The sequence below is a fragment of the Camellia sinensis genome, chromosome 4 (genome assembly GCF_055761805.1).
Source record: "Camellia sinensis isolate YWXY chromosome 4, ASM5576180v1, whole genome shotgun sequence".
NCBI classification, from domain to species: Eukaryota; Viridiplantae; Streptophyta; class Magnoliopsida; order Ericales; family Theaceae; genus Camellia; species Camellia sinensis.
The window spans coordinates 165,833,413-165,859,936 of record NC_138964.1 but is presented as its reverse complement, the minus strand read 5'-3'; the positions used below and the strand labels follow the sequence as shown (position 1 = coordinate 165,859,936).

Sequence of the window (26,524 nt, the reverse complement as noted above, 5' to 3'; positions counted from 1 at the left end):
ATTAATTTAAAATTAGATTACACAACTTTAAAAGTTTGTTCAGTGAATAGTCAGTAACATTCAATCTTAAACTAAACCGCATGGTTTGATTTATTTTTTTAATACTTGATTTGGTCTTAATTTTTAAAATTGGTGAACCATACTTCATGATTTGGTCCATAATTTTATAGTTACAATTATGATTTGGAACTAAATTGATTTGTTTATGTATGTATATATATAATTTATTATTTACTATATACACTCACTTGATTAGATTTAAATTTTTGTACATAAGTTGTTAATCCTATATGTTTACAAGTGTGATTTTATATAGTAGTTAAATTAGTTCTAAACAATCATCTAAAATACTTTTGTTTGCAAAATACCGACATATATATTCAAATATATTGTGAGTAATATTTTGTGATTATGCTGTGAAAAATGTGATTTCAAACCGGATCGAACTTCATTTTATTAGTTCAATTTGATTTGATTTTAAGATTTTTATGATTTGATTTCAAATTTCATGAATCCGTAGCAATTTGATCGTTTAGTCATTGGTTTACTCTTAAATGAACCAAATTGAACTATACTCGCCCTTAATAACTTAAAACTTAATGTTACTCTACTTACCATTTGATGTAAGTCTATTTGTTACTAAGTAAAATACATCTCGTAAGTTTAATATAATTACAATGGTCTCTCATTTAAGAAAGTTAAAACAATTGTAACAAATACAGATTGTATGTAAACACAAGAATAAAAAAAGATAAAATAATATTTCAATGTTAAAGAAATAGTATCAATTTTTTTATTCATACAACTAACAAAATGTTATAAATCAATGAATTAAATATTATGTAAATTAAACTTTAAAAGAAGTCTAATGCAATTAATTATGTCAAATTTTATAAAACTGATTTATTTTTTAAATCCTTAAAAAAAATTAGTGTACCTCTTTCTTTTTTCTTTTTCTTTTTCTTTTTCTTTTTCTTTTTTACTGTATCTTCCCATTGCATAAAAAAATAAAAATAAAAAATCACCACCTGCAAAACAAAACCGGTGATTTCCGGTGGATAAAGTGTGTTGAGAGTGGTATTCCACTTTTATGTGTGGTACAAGAAAATCATTTTTCTATACTGTAGTTGGACTCAACAAATCCTAAATTGATTATTTTTTTTTTTTTTTTTGTTATTTTAGTTTGGTTTAAAAAGTTGTATTTAAAATGATAGTTGATTTTTTTTTTTATAGTTGATTTAATAATGATGAGAGAGAAGGTAAGATGATTGATATTTTATCTTATTAACTATTTTAGCTTATTTTATCTTTATTGACTATTTTAACCTCCAACCTAACTTTCCAAACACCCCCAAAATTAAAAACAATAACACTATAAATCCAGAATAATATATCCAGAATTTATCTAGAAATATCAACCTAGAGCTCAGACTCATTTTACATATAGATCTTACAATAAAATAATTTTAATCTCATCTCCATCACACAACCTATTCTGATTCAGGATCTTGAATATGTATTCCTAGACTTGTTATATTAAAAATGATATAAACCCCACCCTTATCTTACCTAAAATTTATCTTAAATGTGTTTATGTGGAGAAATTAGTGAAGTGTGGGGCCTATGAATAAAATAAATTTTAACTATTGATTATTTTTTTGGTAAATTATGAGTTTATAAGTTTGGATTTGTAGTGTTGTTATAAAAAAATACTATAATTTGTCCAAGAATTGTTCATTTATTGAAGGCAACTTTGACAATAGACTATTTTAATTTTTTTTAAAAAATTAAAAAGTCACTATCAAAATGTTAATTATTCTTTTTACTTTTATATGTCTTCTTCTTATAAAAAATTAAAAATTAATTAAAGTAATTAATTCCTAAAACAGCCCCAGCTTTTGGATGAACCAAAAATGAGCCCAAAAAAATAGTAACATACTGTAAATGACATATATGTGCCCGAAAACACAGTTGTTTTAGAAATTAACTATTTTGATTAACTTTTTTATTTTTTTACGAAAAATACATGTAAAAAATAAAGGGAATATTTGTCTTTTTTTATAGTTATTTTTTGATTTTTTTTAAGCTAAAATAGCATTGCCAAACTTGCCTCCTTCTCTATTAATTTGAAATTACTTCTCATTTTTTTTTTATATATTCTGACATTTATTTTATGATTGTGTTTAAAAATAAAAAATATAAGAATAATTAAAATATTTCAGGTAAACTACACTCTCAATGTCTCATTTGGGTGCCGTTTGGTAACACTTACGTTTTCAGTTTTCTGTTTATATTTACAAAATTCTCAAATAAAAACTTGTTTGATAAAATTTTTGATTTACAAATTAGTGATCTCAGTTTATAAATTTGGCCAAAAAATGAAAACACAAAAAATGTGTTTCCATTTTGAGTTTTCAGTTTTTTTTTTTTTACCACCTAACACTAGCCACCACCCGCTACCATTTTCCACCACCGTGTTCTGCCACCACCACCCACCCCTACTTGTCACCACCACACACCACCCACCTGCCACCCACTCGCCACCACCACCCGCCACCTACTTGCCACCACCACTCACCCACCCACCTACCACCACCATCCACCACCAGCCATCTGCCACTCACCCGCCACTACCACCCACTGCCACCACCACCCACTACCACTACCACCACCATCACCCGCCACCCACCTGCCACCACCGCCCGCCACCCACCACCATCACCACCACCACCCACTCGCTACCACCTACCACTCGCCACCGTCACCCACCCATCCACCACCACCACTACCCGCCACCTACCTGCCACCACCCACCATCACCCGCTATTCCCCACCCACCTGCCACTACCACCTACCATACGCCACCACCACCGCCACCACCCACTCGCTACCACCCACCACTTACCACCGTCACCCACCTACCCACCATCACTGCCTACCACCCTCTCGCCACCACCCACCACCACCCGCCATCCGCCACCCACCTATCACCACCACCCGCCACTGCCACCACCCACTCGCTACCACCCACTACCCGCCACCGTCACCCACCCAGCCACCTACCATCACCATCCACCACCCACCCGCCACCACCCGCTATCCGCCACCCACCTGCCACCACTACCCACCACCTGCCATCACCACCTACTCGCTACCACCCACCACCCGCCACTGTCACCCACCCACCCACCGCCACCACCTGCCATCCACCACCCACCTGCCACCACCACCCACCACCACCACCACCACCACCACCACCCACTCGCTACCACCCGCCACCATCACCCACCCACCCACCCCCACCATCACCACCCACCCACCACCACCAGCTACCTACCACCCACCATCACCACTTCCCACCACCGTATTTCGCCGCCACTTGCCACCACTTGTCATTTTTCACTCTTTTTTATATTTTAAAATTTTTTAAACATATTGTCAATTACCAAACACGTTTGTAGTTTATGTTTTTCTAAAAATAAACAAAAAATAAATAAAAACCAGTTTATAAAATTTTTGTAAATATAAACTGAAAACGTAAACGTTACCAAACAGACCCTTGGCAAGTATGAGTTTTTACCAAAAAGTGAAAAGTCACTACAAATTGTTACATTACTCTTTTTATTTTTCTGCATAATTTTTTTATTATAAAAAATCAAAAAATCACTAAGATAGTTAATTATCAAACCAGCCCTCAATTAGGTTAATTCAATTGATGTAGGTTTTAGGGTCAAATATTATGAATAACAAAGATTAATCATTTCTCTATATTATAGACAATTTTTTATTGTATGGGTCACAGAACTGAGAAAAAACATTGAAAAAATAGTAAACTAATCCGATCTAGGTAAAATCGCACTATTTAAGTTTAGTATTCTCAATACATGATTCAATTTTAGTGCTCATTTGGCATGTGAGTTTGAGTGAGGTTGGAGCTATTTTAGTTACAAAAAAATAAAATAGACTTTTTTGTCTAATAAGACAAAATGTCACATCCAAATCATAATCATTTGATTTTTTCTCTCATAAAAATCAAAAAAACCAAAATACTCATTCCAAACGACACTTTTTTAGCCCCAAGCTAAAAATTTCAAAAAGCCAACCCACATCTCAGATGAATCCTTAATTATTAAAATAACTGAACCGTACTATACAATTCAGTCTATAATTTTATAGTTATGATTCCAAATAGAAATTGAACCAGACCGTTTAGATACATACATTTATATAACTTGTTATCTTATTAATATTCTATATATATTCATAAGTTGTTAACCCTTTACCTAGAAGTGTTCACGTTTTCATGATTCGGTTTGGTTTGGTTTGGTTTGATTTATATACAGCATGATTTGGTTTGGTTTATGGAACTGTAAATAGTATTTGGTCTTGATTTATTTCAAAATCAAACCAAATCAAATCATGCTCACCATGATGAGTTGTTTAGTAATAGACTAAAATAGTCAACAAATTGAAAAAATACTAAAAAAATCAAATAAATAAATAAATATATAAAAAATAAAAAATTTCTCCTCAATCTTATTACTTTTTTACATATTTTTATGTAAAAAATCAAAATATATTTTCAAAAACTTTAATTATTTTATCTCATAGTTTAACTAAAAAATAAAAAATAAATAAACTCTAAAATAAGCTACTTCCTAAATAAATCCTGAATTAATTATTTCTTACTACTATTACGAGCTACATATCCTACTCATTCTTGGATTTTTTGTTTTGCGTACATCGCAGTGTTGCTTTTTATTTTCCAAAAAATAATATTAAAATAAGTAAAATATCAAATTGTTTGCCTATTGTCTCTACCCTACTCCCACCCACCAACTTTTGATCAAAATGGTAGGTGACAAAACTTACCAATGGTGGGGTTGGTAAAGGAGCGCGGATTCACGGCCGCCCTACCCGGCAGCCAAACCCAGCAGCCCCCAAAACGACGTCGTTTTGGGGGCAAATTTTCAAAAAAAAAAAAAACGCAGAGGAAGAGAGGGAGGAAGGAGGGAGAAGAGGGAGGAAGGGGGAGGGAGGGAGAAGAGGGAGGAAGGGGGAGGGAGGACTGGAGGGGGCCATAACCAGTGGGGGAGGAGGAGGAGGAGGAGGAGGCGACGAGCTGCGACGGCCGGCGACGAGCTGCGACGAGCTTCGATGGCGAGGCGAGACGACGATCGGACGGCTGTGACGGCCGGCGAGGCGAGACGACGATCGGACGGCTGCGCAGCCTCCTCCCTCCTCCTTCCTCCCTCTTCTCCCTCTCCCCTCCCCTCCCTCTGGTTTCCGTTCGAAGAGAGAGAAAACGAGAACGAAGAAGAAGAAAAGAAAAAAAAAAAAAAAAAAAAAACCCCAAAACGACGTCGTTTTGGGGGGCTGCCGGGTAGGGCCGCCGGGTAGGGCGGCCGAGGATCCGGATTCGTTGGTAAAGACCATTCTTAGGTTTGCTTGATGAGTCCGGATCCTCGGCCGCACAAGCCTGCGGCCCTCCCTGCGGCACCCCCAAAACGACGTCGTTTTGGGGGAAATTTCGATTTAACAAAAAAAAAAAACAAAAAAGGAAGAAGAAGAAGCTGAACAAAGCACATGGGTTCTACGAAAGTGGAAGTCCTTTGAGTTGCAGAGCACATGGGTTTGTTGGTGTAGATTCAATTGTTGATGAAGATGAAGATGGTGATCTATGGTTTTTGAACTGTGCTTTGATGATGATGGTGCTTTTTCTTTTGATGATGAACATGAGAACTGTGCTTTTTCTTTTGATTTGGACTTGTGGATGCTAATGCTACACCCATAAACACAGAATCAAGAGGAAACAGAGAGATGAAGACCAGAAAAAAAAAAGAAAGAAAAAAACGAAGGAGAGGGAGAGAAAGAAAGCTACGAACAGAATCAAACCCATTTTCTACCCAAAAAATTTCAATCAAAAATTTCAAACCCAAAATTTCATCCTGTGTTCAAACCAAAAATTTCCTCCTGTGAAATTTCCTCCTGTGTTCATCGCCCTTACCTACCCAAAATTTCAATCAAAAATTTCAAGAAAATCAAAACCCATCTCCAAACAGCCATAGCACCAACAGTAATTCCAGACACAATTTCAAACAAATAAAAGCAAATAACAGATCTTCATCTCTGAAACTCAGCTAAAGTTGAAATTTATTCGACTTTCATGACCCAAATCGATATTCTACTTTGAAAAAGTGAGTGACAAACCCACAAAAACAAAAACAAAAAAGAAAAGAAAGAGAGTGAGAGATTTTGAGGTTCAAAATGTTGGGAGATTTGAATGAAATTACCTGTAATTTGGGGGGGGGTGTTAAATCTTCAGATTTTCTTCATTTGAGAGATACCCAGAATTTCTCATCTTGGTTTCTACCCCCGGAACAGAGAGAGATCTTGGTTTCCCCCCTCTGGTTTCAGTTTTTTTTTTTTTTTTTTGTTAAATCGAAATTTCCCCCAAAACGACGTCGTTTTGGGGGTGCCGCAGGGAGGGCCGCAGGCTTGTGCGGCCGAGGATCCGGACTCTTGCTTGATGGTTACCTATCAGACCACGATATCGACGCTTCGCATGGAGGGAAAATTAAATTAATATTTTTGTATTGAATTTTGGGATATAACCAAAAACAAATGTTAGGTAATAAATGGGGTGAATAACCCGTTAAAAGGATTAAAAGGGTTAGATTTGATATAATCCAATCTTATTAATCATTAATCTAAATCTAAATGTGAATTCAAATTCACTAAATTTGATAACGATCAATTAAAATTCTCATATACAAATATTCAATATGTAAACTGATTTATTTTCAATCAATTCGTTTATTTTGAGTCTTTTTCCTGCAATGGTGAAATGACTCCGTAATCCCTCTCATGCGGGGGTGGGCAATCATCATGTTGGATTGAGTGCAGATTGAATTGGATTTGGAACGGACCGATACTATATTAGTAAGAGTTCATTTGTCATCTCAAGTCTGAACCGACAAGACGCTAGGCCTAATCTACCCAAATTACCATAGAGTTCTTTTTCGTAGAATGATCTTAAAATGATTTTTTTGTGTAGTTGATATTTTTTTAAAAGTGATTATCAATACTATTATAATCTTAATTTAGTACCCTCAACTTTTATAGAATTAAATCTCAACCTCTAGAAAAAGAAAAATTTATCTATAAATCTCATATTGAAGAATGACGATTCATTTAGTCCTAAGAATTTTCTTAGAAACTAATTAGCCCCATTGAAATCTATGCAACGGTTTGCATGTTCTTCTATTGTTACAGGTTGAACAAAATATTTAGTGCAGTGCAACTTACATCATTTCTAACACTTGGGATTGCAAGGTTCTCCGCTTTTAAATTTCAAGAGTTGTCAGCTCCTGAAGAGAGGTCTGCCGCATAAATTTGAAACAGTTAAACTACATATTTTGATGAATAATACTAGGGATCATGAAATGCATCATGAAAATTTTTCATCTTTTGATTAGTGTGTGGTGTTTTATTGTATATGTAATTCAAAGGTGAAGAATCTTTCATAATCATCTTCATGATATTTTTTTCATGATTCCTAGCATTACTTTATTTTGATACCAAGTACATTAATTAATAAAGTTTTCAAAGCAGTAAACAGATGTACATTATTTATGTACATTTATGCATAGATTTGTAGATGTGGCTAATGTTTGAGTAGCACTTTCCCAGAACTTCAGACTATTCATGGACACTGACCATATGACGTGATACATACGGTTGAGAACTCCATTTGTTTGCACAACCAACCTCACTCAGCGGATCAAGTGCCTCTTTGACAGCATCACTGTCTTTCTGCAGCAAATCATAGAGTTACTTTAGTAAAACTTCTATGCACTGTCATCGGAGGTGATGATACTTCGGGTTCCAGATGGAACGGGTCGGACTGATCCACATTTCTCAAACCAGTGTCCGAGTGACCAAGCCCACCAGAAGACCTGCACAAGAGTTCAACGGGGAACGGGGAGTCCCCCAGCGAACCCTCCGACGAGCAAGTTAGAAAGAAAAGTGGAATGTAGAGATAGATTAGAGATAGAAAGCTTAACCTTCTTCTTGTCTTCGACGTTTGCTTATATCCTCTGGTAATCATTTCGTTGTCCCTTCCGACCTGTCGCCATGGCCGAAACTCTATGCTCTAGCTAGCCTTGTTCATGGTGAGGCCGTTCTGTCTCGACGGGGAAAGCTTATTGCAATAAATGCTGTAAGGGGCTTCATTAATGGCTGATGTGCAGTGCAATAACTTTGCAGGATCTGAGTGTCATTGGTTCTTAATATCATGTTGACTTCCAGTCATGTTGGACCTCATCAGTTGAATTATGTATTGGGCCCTAAGTGGTGGGCTTGGGTTGTTCATAGTGGACTATAGCCTTTATGGGCCTACCCATGTCAGTAGTCCCCCATTCCCAAGTGCAGCTTTAGTCCAACGAAGGGAATAATGAATAGAATGATGGTTGCTAAAGACCGACGAGGCGAAGGGGCCGACCATGAGGAGGGCCGACCACGATGGGTGATCGAATGGAGGGGCCGACCTCGTGGAGGGCTGACCATGAGGAGGGCCGACCTCGAAGGGTGACCAAGTGGCGGTGCGTGGGGCTCAAGGGATGGCAGGGCATGTGGTGATTTGAAGTGGAAAAGACAGGGTAGGGGAAAGGGGCAGTGGATCGTGGGCATACACGTGGCGGAATCCCATGATGGGAAAGGCTAGGCGTTGAGCAAGAAATGAAGCAATAGGTCAATATAGGGTGTTGAGAAGACAGTTTTGGCAAATTTTTTGAAAAACGTAGATTACCCCAGATGGTTGTCAAACGTAGTCCTGGTCCGTAAGAACAACGGTAAATGACGACTCTGTATCGACTACTCCGACCTCAACCGAGCTTGCCCCAAGAACAGTTATCCCCTTCCTCGCATAGATCTTCTTGTTAACGCCACGGCCGGCCATCAAATGCTTAGCTTCATGGATGCCTTCTCTGGGTATAACCAAATTCTGATGCACCCGTCTGACCAGGAACACACCTACTTCATCACTGACCGGGGAACCTACCATTACCGTATCATGCCATTTGGGTTGAAAAATGCCGGAGCCATTTACCAACGGTTGGTCAATGCCGTCTTTCATCATCAGTTGGTGCCGTCTGTGGGAACGTTTTGCTCCGCGCGCCAGTTGTGCTCATTGTCGCCGAAGACCCTGTCCCAATAACCCTTTCCTGTCACCCACCAAAGTGTATGGTCACGACTAGATCCATGGCTTCTCACCACAGTGTTTCCAACCACCAAGCCGACCCTCCCAATCCAAACAACCCACCACAATATTTCACCGAGCTCACCAACCACATTAACCGCCTGGCCGAGCAAAAGCAAGCCTTGATTAACACTCTACTCCAAAGAAACCCTCCTATGCCTCCTCCACCACCTCCGGATATCCCACCTAACCAAGAACGAGCCCCGAGCCACACTATCCAGCAGCCCCATCCGCCAACTTGGAGGGCTTGCGACCACCTCCCCCAGATATGAACCTACCCCCCCGGGGCCCCACATCCATCGATCCAGGCACCCATCCCCGAGGGAGAGGCTAGTAGCGTCCAGCCCCCATTCCCTTCCGGTGATGACAACGTCCCTTTTCTGAGATGCAGAACTCCGAGCCATAAAGCTCCAGCTCCAAGGAGTCATGCAAAACATACCGAATAAACCATCAACCACGACCAACTCACCATTCGTTGCCTCCATCCGGGACAAACATCTACCGCCTAAGTTCAAAATGCCCACCATCGACTCTTCTGACGATACAACAGACCCAGTCGATCACTTGGAGACCTACCTTACCCTCATGATCTCCATGCATTCCCTGATGAAATCATGTGTTGGGATTTTCCCGTAACACACAAGGGATCGACTCGACTTTGGTTTAGTCAACTGCCAGCAAACTCTGTCTCCACTTTCCAGCATCTCAGTGACTCCTTCCTTTGTTATTTCATTGGAGCCCAGCACCAGCGACGTCCGGTACCCAACTCCTCAATATCCGTCAGATCGAGGGGGAGTCGCTACGCAGTTTCGTTACCCGCTTCAACATCGAAGCCTTGCAAGTAGCAAAAAACGATGACAAGGTCATCCTTACGGCTTTCATGGCCTGTCTACGGTCATCTGACTTCCTTTTCTCTTTCTCTAAAAACCCCCCGACCTCCATGGCAACCCTACTCTCCAAAGCCCAAAAATACATGAACGCCGAAGACTCTCTAGCCGCCCGACAAGATCCTATAGCCAAAAACCCAACCCCCAGAGACAAGAGAAAGGACTCAGAAACCAGAAACACCCAGTATACTCACCAAACACCTCAGTATACCGACCGACCACCCCGAGCTGACCGGTCGGCGTCAACCCGACTGCCCGGCCGGTTCGAAAGGTACATACCCCTCAACTCCCCCATGGAACAAGTCTTGAACCAGATCCAGCGAGATTATCCCCTCAAATGGCCCCAACCGTCATGGTTCCAAATATTGCCGCTTCCACCAAGACCATGGCCATAACATCGAAGAGTGTGTTAACCTCAAAAACCAGGTCGAGGGCCTGATCCGTCAGGGACGTCTCAGTCGATTCATGGAAGCTCGCCCCCAACAGAGACAAAGAACTGAACCCATCAGAAACAACATCCGGCGCACCCCTCCACGGCAACCAGCACAACCTAACCAAGGTCATGATCGCCCTCCACAGCAACCCCGAGCACAAGGTAACCCCACCCCACCTGTTGGAGAAATCAGAGTTATTGCTGGCGGGCTTGCTTGTGGGGGACCATCCCGCTCAACCCAACGGGCAGAACTCAGAAAAATAAGACAAGGCTCAGACAAAGAAGTTGCCACACTAGACCGTCCTTCCAAACAGCCCAAACAGTGGATGGAGCCCATCGCCTTCACGGAGGCCGACTGCATAGGCATCCGTTACCTCCATGACGACCCTCTCTTCATCTCTGCCCTCATCTCCAACTACAAAGTCAAACGAGTTCTCGTCGACAATGGCAGTTCTTCCGACATTATCTTCCTAAATGCCTTTTGCCAGCTCAAGATCGGGGAGGAAAGTCTGTCTCCTCTCCAAACCTCATTTGTCGATTTCACTGGAGACCAGGTGACCTCCATCGGCTCCATCGACCTTCCCATCACAATCGGCGAATACCCGCGGCAGACTATAAAATTACTCACCTTCCTTGTTGTCGACTGCCCCTCTACTTACAACATCATCCTTGGTCGCACCACCCTAAATGCCTTCCAAGTTATCATATCCACTTTTCATCTTGCCATCAAGTTCCCCACCAATCTCGGGGTCGACACAGTAAGGGGAGAGCAGACCGCAGCCAGATAATATTATGTCGCCTCACTTAAAAAGGTCAAGCTCAAGGAGGCTATGATCATTGAAGGACTCGACGTCAGAGACGAGGATGAGCTGGTCAAAGGGGAACCAGTGGAAGAGCTTGTCGAGGTCCTCATCGATCCCACTAACCCGGCAAAAACTGCCAAGATTGGCAGCCAACTATTCTCCTAGGCCAAGGCCGACCTCACCACCCTCTTGATTGAGCACAACGATGTATTTGCCTGGACCCACTCCAATATGCCGGGTATTGACCCCTCTTTCATCACCCATCGTCTCAGCATCGAACCCCATTTCTGACCTTTCCGCCAGAAGTAGCGCATCTTTCATCTGGAGCGCAATACTCTTATCGCTGCTGAAGTAGATAAGCTCCTTGAGGCACAATTTATAAACAACGTGAATTACCCCAGATGGTTGTCAAACGTATTCCTGATCCGTAAGAACAACGGTAAATGGCGACTCTGTGTCGACTACTCCGACCTCAACTGAGCTTGCCCCAAGGACAGTTATCCCCTTCCTCGCATAAATCTGCTTGTTGACGCCACGGCCGGCCATCAAATGCTTAACTTCATGGATACCTTCTCTGGGTATAACCAAATTCTGATGCACCCGTCTAACCAGGAACACACCTCTTTCAGCACCGACCGGGGAATCTACCATTACCGTATCATGCCATTTGGGTTGAAAAATGCCGGAGCCACTTACCAACAGTTAGTCAATGCCCGTCTTTCATCATCAGGAGGCAACATATAATTTTCCCATAGCTTGTTCTAGAGGTCCATAGGAAGGCCTTGTGCACTTGGTAGAACCTTAAGCATGTCTTTCGGTGTTTAATATCTCTTTATTTTCGAGCAAAGAAGTTTTAAGTACAAAAAAAAACAAAAAAACAAAAACAGGAAGCATCTCTTTTGCTTTCGGTAATATCTTACTCAAACTGATAGATGTGAGAAAACGAATGTTTAAAAAAATAGAAGAATAAATGTCCAACGTAAGCCATCACATTTGTAAACCACTGTAATCACCGAATTCTAGACTTGCACAAACTAATTGATATTAGCAAACCACTACCAATAGTGCAAAGGACTCAATATAACTAGAAAAAATACGAATGCAATAAATATTTATCCATCTAAAACTGGTTCAACTGATGTTCACTATAAGAAAAAACACATTTGGCGACTAAATTTTTAGTCACCAAAAGTCGGTTTCTAAGTTTCCCCGACTAAATTTTTTTAGTCCCCGGTTTGGTCGCTGGAAAACAGTCGAAAAGGTATTGAAAAAACTTTTAGTCGCCAAAAAGCAAGTCTTTACCGACCAAAACTTTGGTCGCCAATAGTCAATTATATTTTCAATAATGACTTAGACCCCCTTTTTTTCCCACCCCCTTTAGCCCCTCTTCACTTGATTGGTCACTTCTTTTTTTTTTCCCCTTCTCCTCCAATCACCACCCGCCACGTGTGTGTGGGGGTGGTGGGGGTGGTTATTGGAGGGGGTCTCAATCATCACCCTTATATTTTTTAAATTATACATTTACCGACTAATGTTTTAGTCGCCAATACTCAAGGAATCGGCGACCAAACAGATTTAGTCGCCAAAAGCTCATTCCGGAAAAAAAAAATAAAAATAAAAAATAAAAAATTACACCCTGCTCTTGTAGAGATTCAAACCATCAACCTCCCACACCATAAACTTTATACAACACACTCCTTCCACTACGCCTCCATAACATCATATGATTATATATGCAACATATATTATTTATATAGTACTCAAACCCGTATTAATATCAAAGTATATATATAAACATAATTATTTTTTATTGAACATAATTTATGTAAAAATAAATTATTTAGTAGAAAAAAAAAAAAAGGACACCACTTTTGGCGACTAAACATAATTTCAGTCGCGAATTCTATACTTTTGGCTACTAATTATTTTTTAGTCGTTAAAAAAAAATTCCCGCACTAAAACTACCACTTTTGGTGACTAAACTTCTTTTTAGTCGCCAAAAAGCCTCACTTTCGGCTACTAAACATGTTTTTAGTCACCGAATGCTTCACTTTTGGCTACTAATTTTTTTTTAGTCGCCAAATGACCTTACTTTTGGTTACTAAAATTTTTTTAGTCGGTAAAAGCCTCACTTTTGGCGACCAAACAGATTTTTAGTCGCTGAATGCTTCACTTTTGGCTACTAAATTTTTTTTAGTCGCCAAAAGGCCTTACTTTTGGCTACTAAAATTTTTTTAGTCGCTAAAAGCCATATATCAACGACCAAACAGATTTTTAGTCGCCAAAACCTATACTTTTGGCTACTAAATTTTTTTAGTCGCCAAAAGGCCTTGCTTTTGGCTACTAATGCATTTTTAGTCGCCAAATGCTATACTTTCAGCGACGAAATGTGATTTTTTAGTCGCCAATAGTGCTTTTTCTTGTAGTGGTTGTAATGTTTCAGTGCTTTTGACTATTATTTTCTGATAAGAAAAATTTTATTAACCCAAAAGTGAGCCACCTAGAGGGGAAGAGCCTCATACACTCAACACTCAACAGCCAAAACCTATAGGATATACATCAAATGGCATGCACAAATCACCTACGAACTCAGCACAATAAAGTCAACAGAAAAGGGCAGTCAACCAACGAGGCCTAACATAGTTGGTCACCATGACTCTCCTAAGAGCTTAGTACTAAGGGGGAGGCCATGGATTCAACTCTCCCTAAGAGGGAGTTGAATTAGGAGGCAAGCACTTTGTGCTTAGCAAGGTGTTGAGACTAACTCTCATAGGTACTATTCTAACTACTAACATCTGACGTTTGCTAATAAAAAAACAAAAAAACAGAAAACGGTAGTCTCTCAATCATAAAAAATAAGGAAAGGAGTAAAGATCCTTTCAAACTACAAATTGGAAGCTTGACACCATCAAACGATCTCCTATTTCACTCAGTCCATATCGTCCACAAAGCACATAAAGTTGTGGTCTGCCAAGCCTTCCTCTCTAATCTCTTAGCGCATCTAGAGCTCCATAAATCAATAAAATTAAGGCATAACCCAAACTATACCAAAAACCAGAAAATTAGGTCCACTCACTTGCGACCAGACAATGAACAAGGTGATTCAACAATTCCACCACTTGCTTACACATGTAACATAATAAATAATCAACTTGCATCTTTACCGAAGGTTATCAATGGTGAGAATGAGAATAGCCTGAAAAGAAGTTCTCCAACCAAAGAAATCAATCTTAGGATTCTTATTCCTCTATATACCCTTCCAAGGAAAAGAAGAATCCCAGTCACCATACATACCCCCAGTATAAAGACTGAACTGAAAAAACTTGTTTAGAAACTCTCCAAGCCAAAAGATCTTGACCACTACTCTAAATCTCTGAATTATAGGTCTTTGTAGATTGGAGTGCCCAGCCCTTGAAAGCCCTCTGAAACTGTGGATTCCACACAATGTCACCTCTAAATAATCCCCCACATTCACATGAAGGTCAGTGGTTAACTGATTCAAACCAAGAAACACCTCCTAAAGAAGTCTGTGACCACACTGTGGATCTAACCAGAACCTCACTCTTCTCCCACCACCCATCTTAAAGAAAATCCTCTAAGCAAAATCAACACCTCATGATTCCTTTCCACAGACCCATCCCAAAAGGCCCCCAATAACTATTCTATTAGACCAATTACCCAATCCCTCCCATACTAGTCCTCGATAACCTGTCCGGCAAAATTGTATTACTATGTTGTGTTTTGGTTTTTTCTTTCGTAATTGCAAAGGTAGCCACCCTTCCAAAATACTTTCAATCCCCACCATAATTTGTCAAATTAGAAATGTTTGGTTATAAAATAATTCATAGTTGTGTTTGATTATCACTCATAGTGGTTGCTTTTGATTATGAATTTTGTGATATTAGATTATGATATATAGTGGTGGTGGTTATGAAGCGAGCAAACGCCACAAATTCATTTTTTTAAATTCTAACGGTTAGAAGTGGAGATATGCACTTTTTTTTAAGGGTGTGTACTCTTGGTGTTTAATAGATTTTAAATGTTTAGGCCCAAACTAACGTAACATTTTTTACAAGGAAAATGATATATCGCCAAAATTTTCTTACAGAATTTACTTTCAAAATGATGTCGCAGTGACAAACATGTTAATTAGTTCCCATAGCACTAGTTGTTTCGTTTGTATAGCACTACTTTTGTGCAATATTTTTGTTTGTACAGCATTCCTTGTTTAACAATATATACAAAAACAACTAGCCGAACAACCAAGAGGACAACTGAGAAGATGTCCAGCCGATCGACTAGCCAGTATACATTGCAAAGAAGTGGATGTTCGAGGAGACAACTAGCTGAACAACTGACTGGTCGTCCGGTGCTCTTGCACTAATAGTTATCTATAGTAATTTAATGAAAGGCTCCAGCCATCCCTAATTTGATGAAAAGTTTAAGACATCCTCAATTTGATACCAAACTTATGAAAACATTAGAGCACCATTTCCAACAATTTTTTATCAAATTTAAATTTGATAAACGATCTGATGAAAGGTTGAAGAAGCACTCAGGAACAATATTTTGCTGGAACTATTTCTTTCCAACCTGTCCCATAAGCAATTACAGGGTAGTGGTTTCTTTAGGCAGATATAATTTTGGGATTAAATTAATAATTTGATAAAGTACATATCTCAAGTTTTATTAAGAAAATTAGGGTCCGATTTAATAATCTACCTGATATGGTATTCCCGTACTGTGGAGCATGTTTGATTGGGTGGATTAGAACGTGGGATTGGGATTATTAATTCGTGAGCCCAATTATCTTATGTTTGTTTTAAGATTTTGGTTTAGGATTATTAATCCAATGGATAATTAATCCAACAAATTTGTAAGAATATTAGTAATGGGGTAGGGGTGGGATTATTAATCCAATGGATATTAATCCAATTGGATAGTGAATACCACACTAATTTACTAGGACTATTAATACTTCACTATTAATCTTGTGAATCAAACATGACCTTGAATTCCAAGAAACAGATGAGATACAAAATGAGGGGTCTAGGGAGAGATTTAGATTAATTGAATGACAAAATAAAGATAAAATTTTAGGAATCCCTCCTAATCCTAGGGCAAGCCAATCATAAGGATATGATACACCATCCAAAAAGATTAATAATTTCAAAATTAGCAATCTTAAGAATGCTAATCACATCTAACTCCGTCATCTCTCTCCTAATTAGTAGTACTAAAAAAGAACAATCACCTCAGAGCTGTAAATTACATACCAGAATTAGCAAACAAAATGCAACGGCTAATTACCAGCTTTTGTTGTATACTATTATAAGGAACAAATAAATGAGATTTTACAGGTAGAACTGTTTCAGCCATATTTACAACTAATGATTCTTTAAGAATCATTAATAGAAACCTCCAATGTTTTTGTCACACACAACACATGCCATGCCTCCCTACTAAAAAATAAAAACATAGGACTAACGTAACTAATTCTTAAAAAATATATTTAAAAAAAAAAATTTGTTCCGGCTTAGGTGGGGTTTAATACCCAACTATTTGACATGAGAAGGCCAAGCAAATTAGGTCCTTGGAATAGCCAATTCCCTATTTCTTCAGAAAGCTTTCAATTTGTTCAAGTGCCTGCAAAATGTAAAATCAAGTAAGCTAGGAAGAACAAGAAGAGTCATTCTAATGTACTTCTACACTTCCAGTGGGGTAAAAAGGCAATGAAAATATATAGTCCACCAGTACATGAGATCCTAAGAGGCATTTTTTGAAGGGTGTTCCTAGAAATGAATTTATGAATCGATGGAACCAAAGAAAGGAATAATTTGATATCAGTTACCGAAGAAAAAAAATATATATATATATATTTAGAATTTCAGAAGAACTAGTGAGGGAAAGAGACCTCAATTGCAATAACTGTTGGTGTGAGATTGCATACATCTATGTAACCTAGTTTGGATGCAATATCTGCATAATACAAACATTTACCCAGATCAGAACTTACTAGAACAATAACTTCCTGAACGCAAAAATTCCAAAAGCAATGGTACGTATGAAATAAATACAAGGTAGCACATGGAATAAATACAAATATTTAAAAATAATAACAAATTAAAAGCTACATTTAATGATAAAAATTATAGATAAACACAATTGAAATCACCATTGTCATTGTAAACATGCATTATATAGGTGATGCCATTATTATCATTCGCAGTTGTTCTTACAAGAATGCTATACAAACAAATTTCTTCCCACTAGACGAAGGTTGTCCAACCCAAATGTATTTATTACACAAAGTTTATGTTTACTTATTAATGTGGGCCCTAGTACCTTTGTGTCCTGTAGAAAGAAAATATGTGGGCCCCAATTTATTTATTTATTTCCTATATTTATTTCCTATAGGTTTTTATGTCTTAGAAAACTGAAGGGAAAGTTTTTTGTCTTAGAAAACTAAAGGGAAAGTGTGCGAGTTGAAGAAGGCTTTTTACATCTTGAAGCAATCACCTAGGACATGAAATTGTAGATTTCATACGAAAATTTAGTAAGGTTGGGCATGTACAAGCTCATGCAGATCACACGTTTATCAAATGTGTTAATGGGAAGATTGCAATTCTCATCATCTATGTCGATGATATAATAATGATCGGTGACAATGTGGAAGAGATATACAGCCAGAGAATTTGAAACTAAGGATATGGTCAGCTTCGTTACTTTCTTATTATAGAAGTTGCTACATCTGAAAAGGGCATATTTCTATCTCAGTGGAAGAATGTTATTGACCTCCTGAACAAAGAATGTTAGGATGTGGATAACGGCTACTCTTATTGAGATCAACCACGGACTTAAAAGGTGAAGAAGGTGATCCAACAGATAGAAATAAATATCATAGATTGCCGAGAAACCTTATCTATCTTTCTTACACACGTCCAGATATTGCCTATACAGTGAGTGTTGTAAGTAAATTCATCAATAATCCTTGTACTACTATACTAGAGGTTGTTTTCCAAATTTTGAGACACCTCAAGGAAAAATGAATATTATTTTATCGCGGACATTTAAAGGTTTATAGATTAGGCATGATCTATAAATGATAAATGACCTTCCTTTGGCTATTATATCTTTGTTTGAGCGAATCTTGTTACATGGAGAAACAAAAACTGGTTATTGTTGATCATTCTAGTGCAGAAGATGAATATAGAGCCATGGCACAAGGGATTCATTAACTTTCGTTGCTTTAGATTTGTTAACAATTGGCAGGCTTGGATTAGTTTCTGATGTCCTATGAATTTGTATTTTGAGACAATAAGGCTGTTAGCTACATTGCTCACAACCCATATTAACATAACAGGACAAAACCTGTTGAGATTATTATTATTTCATTAACCAAAAGTCAAATTGAGATTTTATTTGTGCGATACTAGCTTACAGGTGTTCTTAGTTAAGATCTTAGTAGGTCTTTTCATTCTCTTGTATGCAAGTTGGGTATGAGAAATATTTATGCACTAACTTTTGAGAAGGAGTGTTTATTGTTATTTTAGAAATAGAGGTACTGTTGTAAAATATTAAATGGGTATATAGGGCCCGCCTTCAACAGTGGGTTCTGCTACTGGAGATAGTATCTTACACCTAAACTTTGTTTTATTTTTACTCTCTTTCCTCCCTTGCTTACTCTTTGCTTCCATCTTCCCTTTAACCTTCAACTTTCAACTTATATAAAGTAGACAATCAGAATATAGCAAGGGTGTGCATTACCATTAGGAAGTGTTCAAAAACTTAAATTCACATATAAAATATTCTAGCCCAAAAACTTTGTAATGGACTCTAGTATCTCAGTATCGGGTGGGGGTGCGTTTGTAAGCGTCAGATCTTTTAAGCCAAAATCTTAGGATATGGGTACAGGGACACATCTTAAGCACTTATATATTACATATTATATAATATTCTTAGATAAGATGTTTTAAATTATTTAGAAATATACTTTAAACTAAATCAAATTTGAGAAAAATATAGAATTTATATCTCCCATTCGTGTCAAGAATCTAGAAATCCTTCTTTACTAACAAATGTTAGCATCTTATTCTTCCAATATCGTACATAATTAGAGGATCCAAATTTCTAAATTGGGTAAGGGTGTCGGACACATATCCCACACCCTTACCTTTGTCATATGCAGTGGGAATGGAAAAATCTCTACTGACGAACCATTTCAATAGTATGGGTGTTGCTGTGCACGAGGCATGACTATGGGAGTAAAAGAGAGGACTGCTATCCGACCCCATCTTGCCATATTCTCATTTGCAAAGGCTCAAGTGCCTTGGGATTGAGTCCAAAACGAATAAAGCTTAATCAATTTGGTGCTAATTTCCAAAAGTAAACAAGACAGTCCAAACAAGACATGGTGCCACAAACTGATAAAAATGATACATAGTTAAAGCAATCATACTTTCCAACGAAACCCTAGCATTGGCATTTGCATACGCTTCACCCCTCTCTTCCAGAAGAGTAGATAAACGATTGAAAGCCTACAGTTCAAACCCCAAAAGTGTCAAAGGAACCAGAAGACAGAATATCCCAAAAGTGTCAAAAAGGAACCAAAAGAGAGAACATCAAATTTAATTAATATACATGATATCGAATGCAAATAGGACGGAAAGCAGAAGAAAAGTCATCTTAGTGTGTCCAATATGATGGATGAAATTCCTACCTTTGCATAAGCATCACCTGAGTCATGATGCAAAAGGGGGCGAGATTCTGTTCCTATAGCTGCAATTCTCCTTGCCAAGGCTTCCAATGGTACATCTAACCAGACACTAATCCCCTTTTGCATGTATTTCCTGAAAGCAAAAAATAGCTCTATATAAATGTATGAGAAACTAATTGGCAATGATTTTATCAATATGTCCAATGTTGTACCAGTTGATGGGCCGAATAACTGCACCTCCACCAGTGGAAACAACTAGCCGGTGCATCAAAGACAGCTTCTGCAATACCTCTGTCTGCAAGGAAGAAGTTAATTACTGACTTTTAGGTTCCTATAATTGGAGGAGGGAAAATAAAATTAAACTTGGGATTTGCTTCTATTCTTCAAAATATCCAAGCACTCATTATTTCTAGAGCTGAGGGATACTGCAGGTGTGTCTACTAAAAATAATCCACACATTTGCTTAGACTGAGGGCATATCTACTGAAGATTAGTGGTAGTGGAGATTGTAGAATTTGCTTTTTAATCTTTAAATTCTCTGACGATTAGTTCTAGAGCTGAGAGATATTGCAGATATATCTACCAAACATTTCAGGTAGTGGAATTGGTAGAATTTTCTACTATACTTTAAATTCCCAAACTACTAGTTCTAGAGCCGAGGAGAAGGTATATCTAGTTGATTAAGTACATCTGCTAATCTGTACCAGATGATGCCAACAAATACACCCATCACCAATGAACACCTACACCTAAACATATAAAGGGCTTGTTTGGCGCAACTTCTTCACAAAGCAAGGACTTCTTGGGAATGGACTTTACCATAAAAATTTTTTAAAAAAAAATGGAACAAAAAACTGCATTTGGCAAGTGCTCATTTTAAAAGTGCTTCATCTACATTTCTTTTTTTAGTTTTAAAGTTGTTTTCCAAAAATATCCAACAATAATTTAAATTCATAAAGTTATGGATTTGTAATTATAACAAACATTAGGGCAAAATGGTGATTTCAATTATTAACATTAATTGCCACAATCGCTTCGCGAGAAGTGATTTCAAAAGACACTCCCACTAACTTCCATGAGACGGACTTTTGGAGGCTACACTTCCATTAAAAGTTCATTTTGACATTTTCACCAAATAGGCAATTTTGCTACGGAAAGGCTTTTGGGTTTTGGAAGTCATTTGCAAAGTTCTACCAAATGCCCTCAAAGTATCTAGGAAATTCACAAAAGAATATAAATCCAGATATACTCTCCCAGTTACCCAACTGTACAAAATCCCCAAAAACCTATTCTTCAAAAGAGGCACAGGACTTGGAAAATCCACTGATATCACTCTAGCCAAATCAGACACATCAGTCACAAAGGCGCAAGATCCCAAGCCTTCTCATGTCTTTTCCCAACCCTACGCCCTCTCTAGCTATGAAGAACACCCTCCACATGACCCAACCCTAGCCCCTCTAATGTCTTTTACACACATGCACAAAGTAGTAAACTACAATTTAGAAACACACCTTTTTTTGGAAAAATAAAGAAAAATGGAGAAACCAATGCCCATATATTATTCCAACTGTGAAGAAACTGAGCAGATAAATCAACGCTTACTAACCTCATTATCTCTGAAGAAACTCTCACCATATAGCTTAAAGATTTCAGCCACAGAAGTTCCCCCAACTGTGTGCTCTATCAATGTGTCACTGACATCCACAAACATAACATAATCAAATTATTATTTAGCAGGAAGTACAATGTGCCAAGGGAACTTCTTGAATGGAAAATCTTAAAGGTAAGTGGGAACAGTTTCCAGAGTATCAATGGCAACCAATAACTCCTATCTGCAATTGTGGAACCCTCCATTTCATAACAGTCCTCCAAATTACTCAAATAAAGTATTCTCCACTCTACAATAATTTTGTAAAGAAAACTGACAATATCACTACAAACCAGTCAAAAAAGGAATAACCAAGTACTTCTGACAAAATCCTGCCAATGGTTGTTTTCCCAGATCCCATCATCCCTGCATTTTGCACACCATATAGTTAAATAGAAACCATTTCAGGTATTTGATCAACTAATTGCAGAGGATCTTGTTAAGGCAACTGACCAACAAGATATATACATCGTCCATTTAAATATGGTTCAATCTCTTCTGACTTATTCTGCAATTTTATAACTTCCAATAAGATGAATGCTGAAACAATCTAAGACAAGCCAATCAAATCAATGCAGCTTCTCAATTTTATGGCTATGTCATGCAGAATATTTAACGGATGGCAGAATGCCATAATGTTTCAAACATTAGAAATAGGTGGTGCACCCTCAAAATCATTGCTTGTCATGAATTAAACATATGAGAGATCAAAAGGACATCATTTCATACCTTTAAAATCATAGCTTCATCAAAAGAGGCAGGAAAACTTCCAGACTTCAATATGGAATCTACAAAAGTAAAACTCAGTTTAAACTTTGTAACAAAAGAGTTTTATTGCCTGCAATCACTACAGCAGAGTAGATTATTTGGTTGTTTGGTTTGATGTGGGTAGGTGAGTGAGAATTCAACCTCTAGCACTCCAGTGAGAACAAGAATATATATATATATATATTTTACTAATTCAATGACATAACATACACCATACTTCTTCGCAAAGATTTTAATGAGAGACAATTAAAACCACATCAATTTATTAGAATGTCTCAAAAAAAAAAAAATCAGTCTTTGCTGAGGACTAACTGTGTTCAAGAGGTTCAAAACAAAAACATCTGAATTTTATGGGCCCAGAAGACGGAATAAAAACTGGGTAAGTCTTGGACGGCACTTTGATGGCCTTTGGCCTAGTGGGTTTCCCATGAGATGAAAGACATGTGGCAACACGCATCCTGTAAAACAGGGTAATGCCAAAGTATTCTCCTTTTATTGTAAGAAGAAAAACAAAACAAAGAGAAAAATGAGGTAAATAAATCAATGGATGAATAAAACAATGCTGAATAGAAACTATTGGAGATGGGAGCTGCCTCATTCTCTTCTTACAAAGGTGACACTTGCCAGTAATCTCCATCTTCGAAAAAACCAACGGTGCAGGTCATTATCTCTTTGCTCTTGACATTTTATCTATACTTGGTAAACTTTTTGGTAAGCCAAAATTCTAAAATTTATTTATTTTATATCATGAATCCTTAGTCATTATACGTTATTTTTTTTAAATGTGTGCTTTACTTCAATCTCAAGTGTGCTTCGGCTTTGCACTTGGGCTCCAATATCGCTTTGCCCTTAAGTGTTCCCGATGCTTTCACCCACACTGCTCTGATGTCCATTGAGGAACACGAAGCAAAGATGGAACGTTAAAAAAGGTTGAGTTCAATTAAAACAACTTATACCAGAGGTCGACCCAAATTTCATTCTTAATTTGCTCAAGTGAATAATATGAATTGTACTTGTAAGGGATAGTGAAGCATTCTTTTCCAATAGAGGAAATTAATTCATCACTCCAAGTGATATTGATCAAAGCAATAAAAACCAACCAAAATTGGGTTTTATTGTGATAAATCATGTGTTCCACAACTGTATTAGATTTTCTTATATGTTATCAAACAATATGGAAGACAAGTTCTCATCGTCTATGGTAACAATTTGTTAATACTTACTGAAAAAATGGGGAAAATTGTTAAATTTTATGCAACTACCTGGAAAGTTCTTATAAGAACACGAGACCTTCAATGCCGCAGGTTTATGCCAACTGGCAGTTCTTGTTGGTTGCAGATGACTAGAAATACGAACCTGAAGCCTCTTTTGGTCACTAGCTCTTGGAGAAAAAAGCAACAAACCGCTCGGTTTCCTCACCATCTTCTCTGAATCAATACATGTTGTTGAGAATTGCAAGCTCTGGGCAAGTTTAGCCTCCATTGCTTCACTGTCTCAAAACTGAAAAGAACTTGAGTGCGGCAGAAATTTGATCGATCTTCAAATTAATTGTCCCCGCAAATTAAAGAACTAAAGCATCAATTTCACCAAATTTCTCTGCAAAAACCATAAATTTCATTGACCATCTGTCTAATTGCCAAAAGATGAAGACAAACAAAAAGAAAATTGAATGTTTTGCTTCCTATTGCATTGATTTTGAAAAGACAAACAATTCAGCCAATTCAATCAACACATTATATTATGCTCTAATACACTTTCTTATTTTTTAATTATTGTAGCTCCCAAGCTAATAAAATTGACTAAATTACATGCAAAATGAATTTCTCTTGCCTTCCTACCTACCCCCCTCTCCACAATCAGATAACAAGCAATGATCACATAAAGGTATATCAGAATAGAAGCAAACTCAAGGTAAACATTAAAAAATAAATCTTTGCTTGTATATAAATAAAAATAATAATCTAGAATTGTTTCCTCCTATTGTATTTGATTCCAAAGCATATAGACCAATCAGCTCAAGTAAAACACACAACTGTATATTTTGAATTCACAAAGTTGCATGAGTAATCTAAGATTGATAAATGCTAATTCAATAACCAAAGATTTGATCTAATTGTTTTACTTGAGCTATTGACATGATAATTAAATAAAATCTTGAAAAAATGAAACAAATGGCAGAATAAATCACATTTGAATACAAGTATATTACATTTATTTGGGCTTTCAATTCTATTCTATTCTATTCTGAGTGTAAATAATTACTTTCTGGGTTGATCTCCTCCTGCTCTTCCTCCTCCTCCTCCCCCTGATCTAGGAAAACCTTGTGATGTTGTTGTTTGTTTTCCTTCCGTTTCACACTCCCTCGGTACAATACTCCCGGCTATTTCAGAATCCGGACACACCGCTGTGAGAGTGAGAGAGACACATGGTGATGCTGGTATCTGTATCTTTAAACCTAACAAATCCATAATAGATTATTTTAGTTGTTTTTTTTTTTTTTTTTTTTGGGTTATTTTAGTTTAGTTAAAAAAAAATTGTATTTAGAATGTTAGTTGATTTTTTTTTTATAGTTAATTTAATAATTGAAAGAAAAAAAATAAAATTATTATGATTTAGATTTAATATTTTATCTTATTAATTATTTTAACATATTTTATCTTTATTGGCTATTTTAGCATCTAACCTAACTTCTCAAACACCCCCAAAATTAAAAACAATAATATTATAAATCCAAAATTTATCTAGAAATATCAACATAAGATTCAGATTTATTTTACCTATGGATCTTACAAAGCATAATTTTAACATCCATCACTTCGTTGAGAATTATGTTCTTAAACTTATTCAATTAAAAATTATATAAACCCCACCCTTATCTACCTAAATTTTATCTTGAATGTGTTTATGTGGAGCAATTAGTGATGTATGGGGTTAATGAGTACAATAAAAGGAAAATTATTTATAAGTTTTATTAGGGAGACTTATGCTACATATGGTCCTACTAAAAAATTTATGTTCTTATAAGTCTTGCGGGAACTTTGTTGACACATTTACCCTCAATATTAGTTGTTAATATCATAAATAATAGTAAAACCATATATAGAAAATTGAATGTTATCATAGATCATATATATATAAACGTAACGTAACGTGACACCTGTATAAACGTAACGTGACACCTATGATCTATGGTAACATGTAATTTCCTATATAAACGTAACGTAATGTGACACCTACATAAACGTAACGTGACGCTTATGATTTATGGCAACATTCAATTTCCTATATAAACATAGTGTAACGTGGCACTTACATAAACATAACGTAACACCTATGATCTATGGCAATATTAAATTTCCTATATAGGAAATTGAATGTTGCCACAAATCATATTTATATGAAACGTAACGTGACACCAACATAAATTAGCAACATTTTCACATTCAATTTAAAAAAATAAAAACTCATTAAGTTTGCGAAACATAACGTGACACGTTACGTTACGTCTATATAGGTATCACGTTATGTTACGTTTATATAGGTGTCATGTTACGTTACATTTATGTAAGTGTCACGTCACGTTACGTTTATGTAAGATCTTGTGGAATACATTCATATCTAAATAGGACTTGAGACTCTATAAGAAATTACACAGGACTTAAACCACCATAAGTGTCTGAAAAATGACTTATAAATAAGTCTCCCTAAAATAAATTGTAACTATTAATGATTTTTTTTATTTTTTTTTATTTTTTTTTTTTGATAAATTCTGAGTCCATAAATTTAGATTTGTAGTAGTATTGTAATAAAATACTATAATTTGTCTAAGAATTGTACATCTATTAAAGGTGACTTTGGCAATAAACTATTTTATTTTTAAAAAAAATAAAAAGTCACTGTCGAAACGTTAATTATTCTTTCTACTTTCCTACGTCTTCTTTTTTTAAAAAAGAATGCTGCTATAAACACTTGCCAAAATTTTTTGGATCCCTATTTTATAATTTTTTTTT

General features: G+C 37.0%; 1 protein-coding gene across 7 annotated transcripts; it reads right to left on the bottom strand.

The window, feature by feature from the left end:
* Window positions 1-16,663: 16,663 nt before the first annotated feature.
* Window positions 16,664-25,013, bottom strand: LOC114301835 (shikimate kinase, chloroplastic). Of its 7 annotated transcripts, none has more exons than XM_028246793.2 (11): window positions 24,777-24,965; window positions 23,777-24,110; window positions 22,476-22,534; window positions 22,200-22,296; window positions 22,040-22,112; window positions 21,705-21,792; window positions 20,311-20,393; window positions 20,102-20,231; window positions 19,841-19,919; window positions 17,297-17,361; window positions 16,664-17,028 (listed from the first exon to the last, which is right to left on the bottom strand). In XM_028246793.2, the coding sequence occupies exons 2-11, from the start codon at window positions 23,994-23,996 to the stop codon at window positions 16,993-16,995; spliced, it is 930 nt and encodes a 309-aa protein (XP_028102594.2). In that variant the 5' UTR covers window positions 23,997-24,110; window positions 24,777-24,965; the 3' UTR covers window positions 16,664-16,992. The 7 variants fall into 7 exon arrangements, with proteins under 7 accessions (XP_028102594.2, XP_028102596.2, XP_082722937.1 ...); XM_028246795.2 differs by having other exon boundaries at window positions 22,200-22,254; XM_082866811.1 differs by having other exon boundaries at window positions 22,200-22,254; window positions 24,724-24,953.
* Window positions 25,014-26,524: the final 1,511 nt, after the last annotated feature.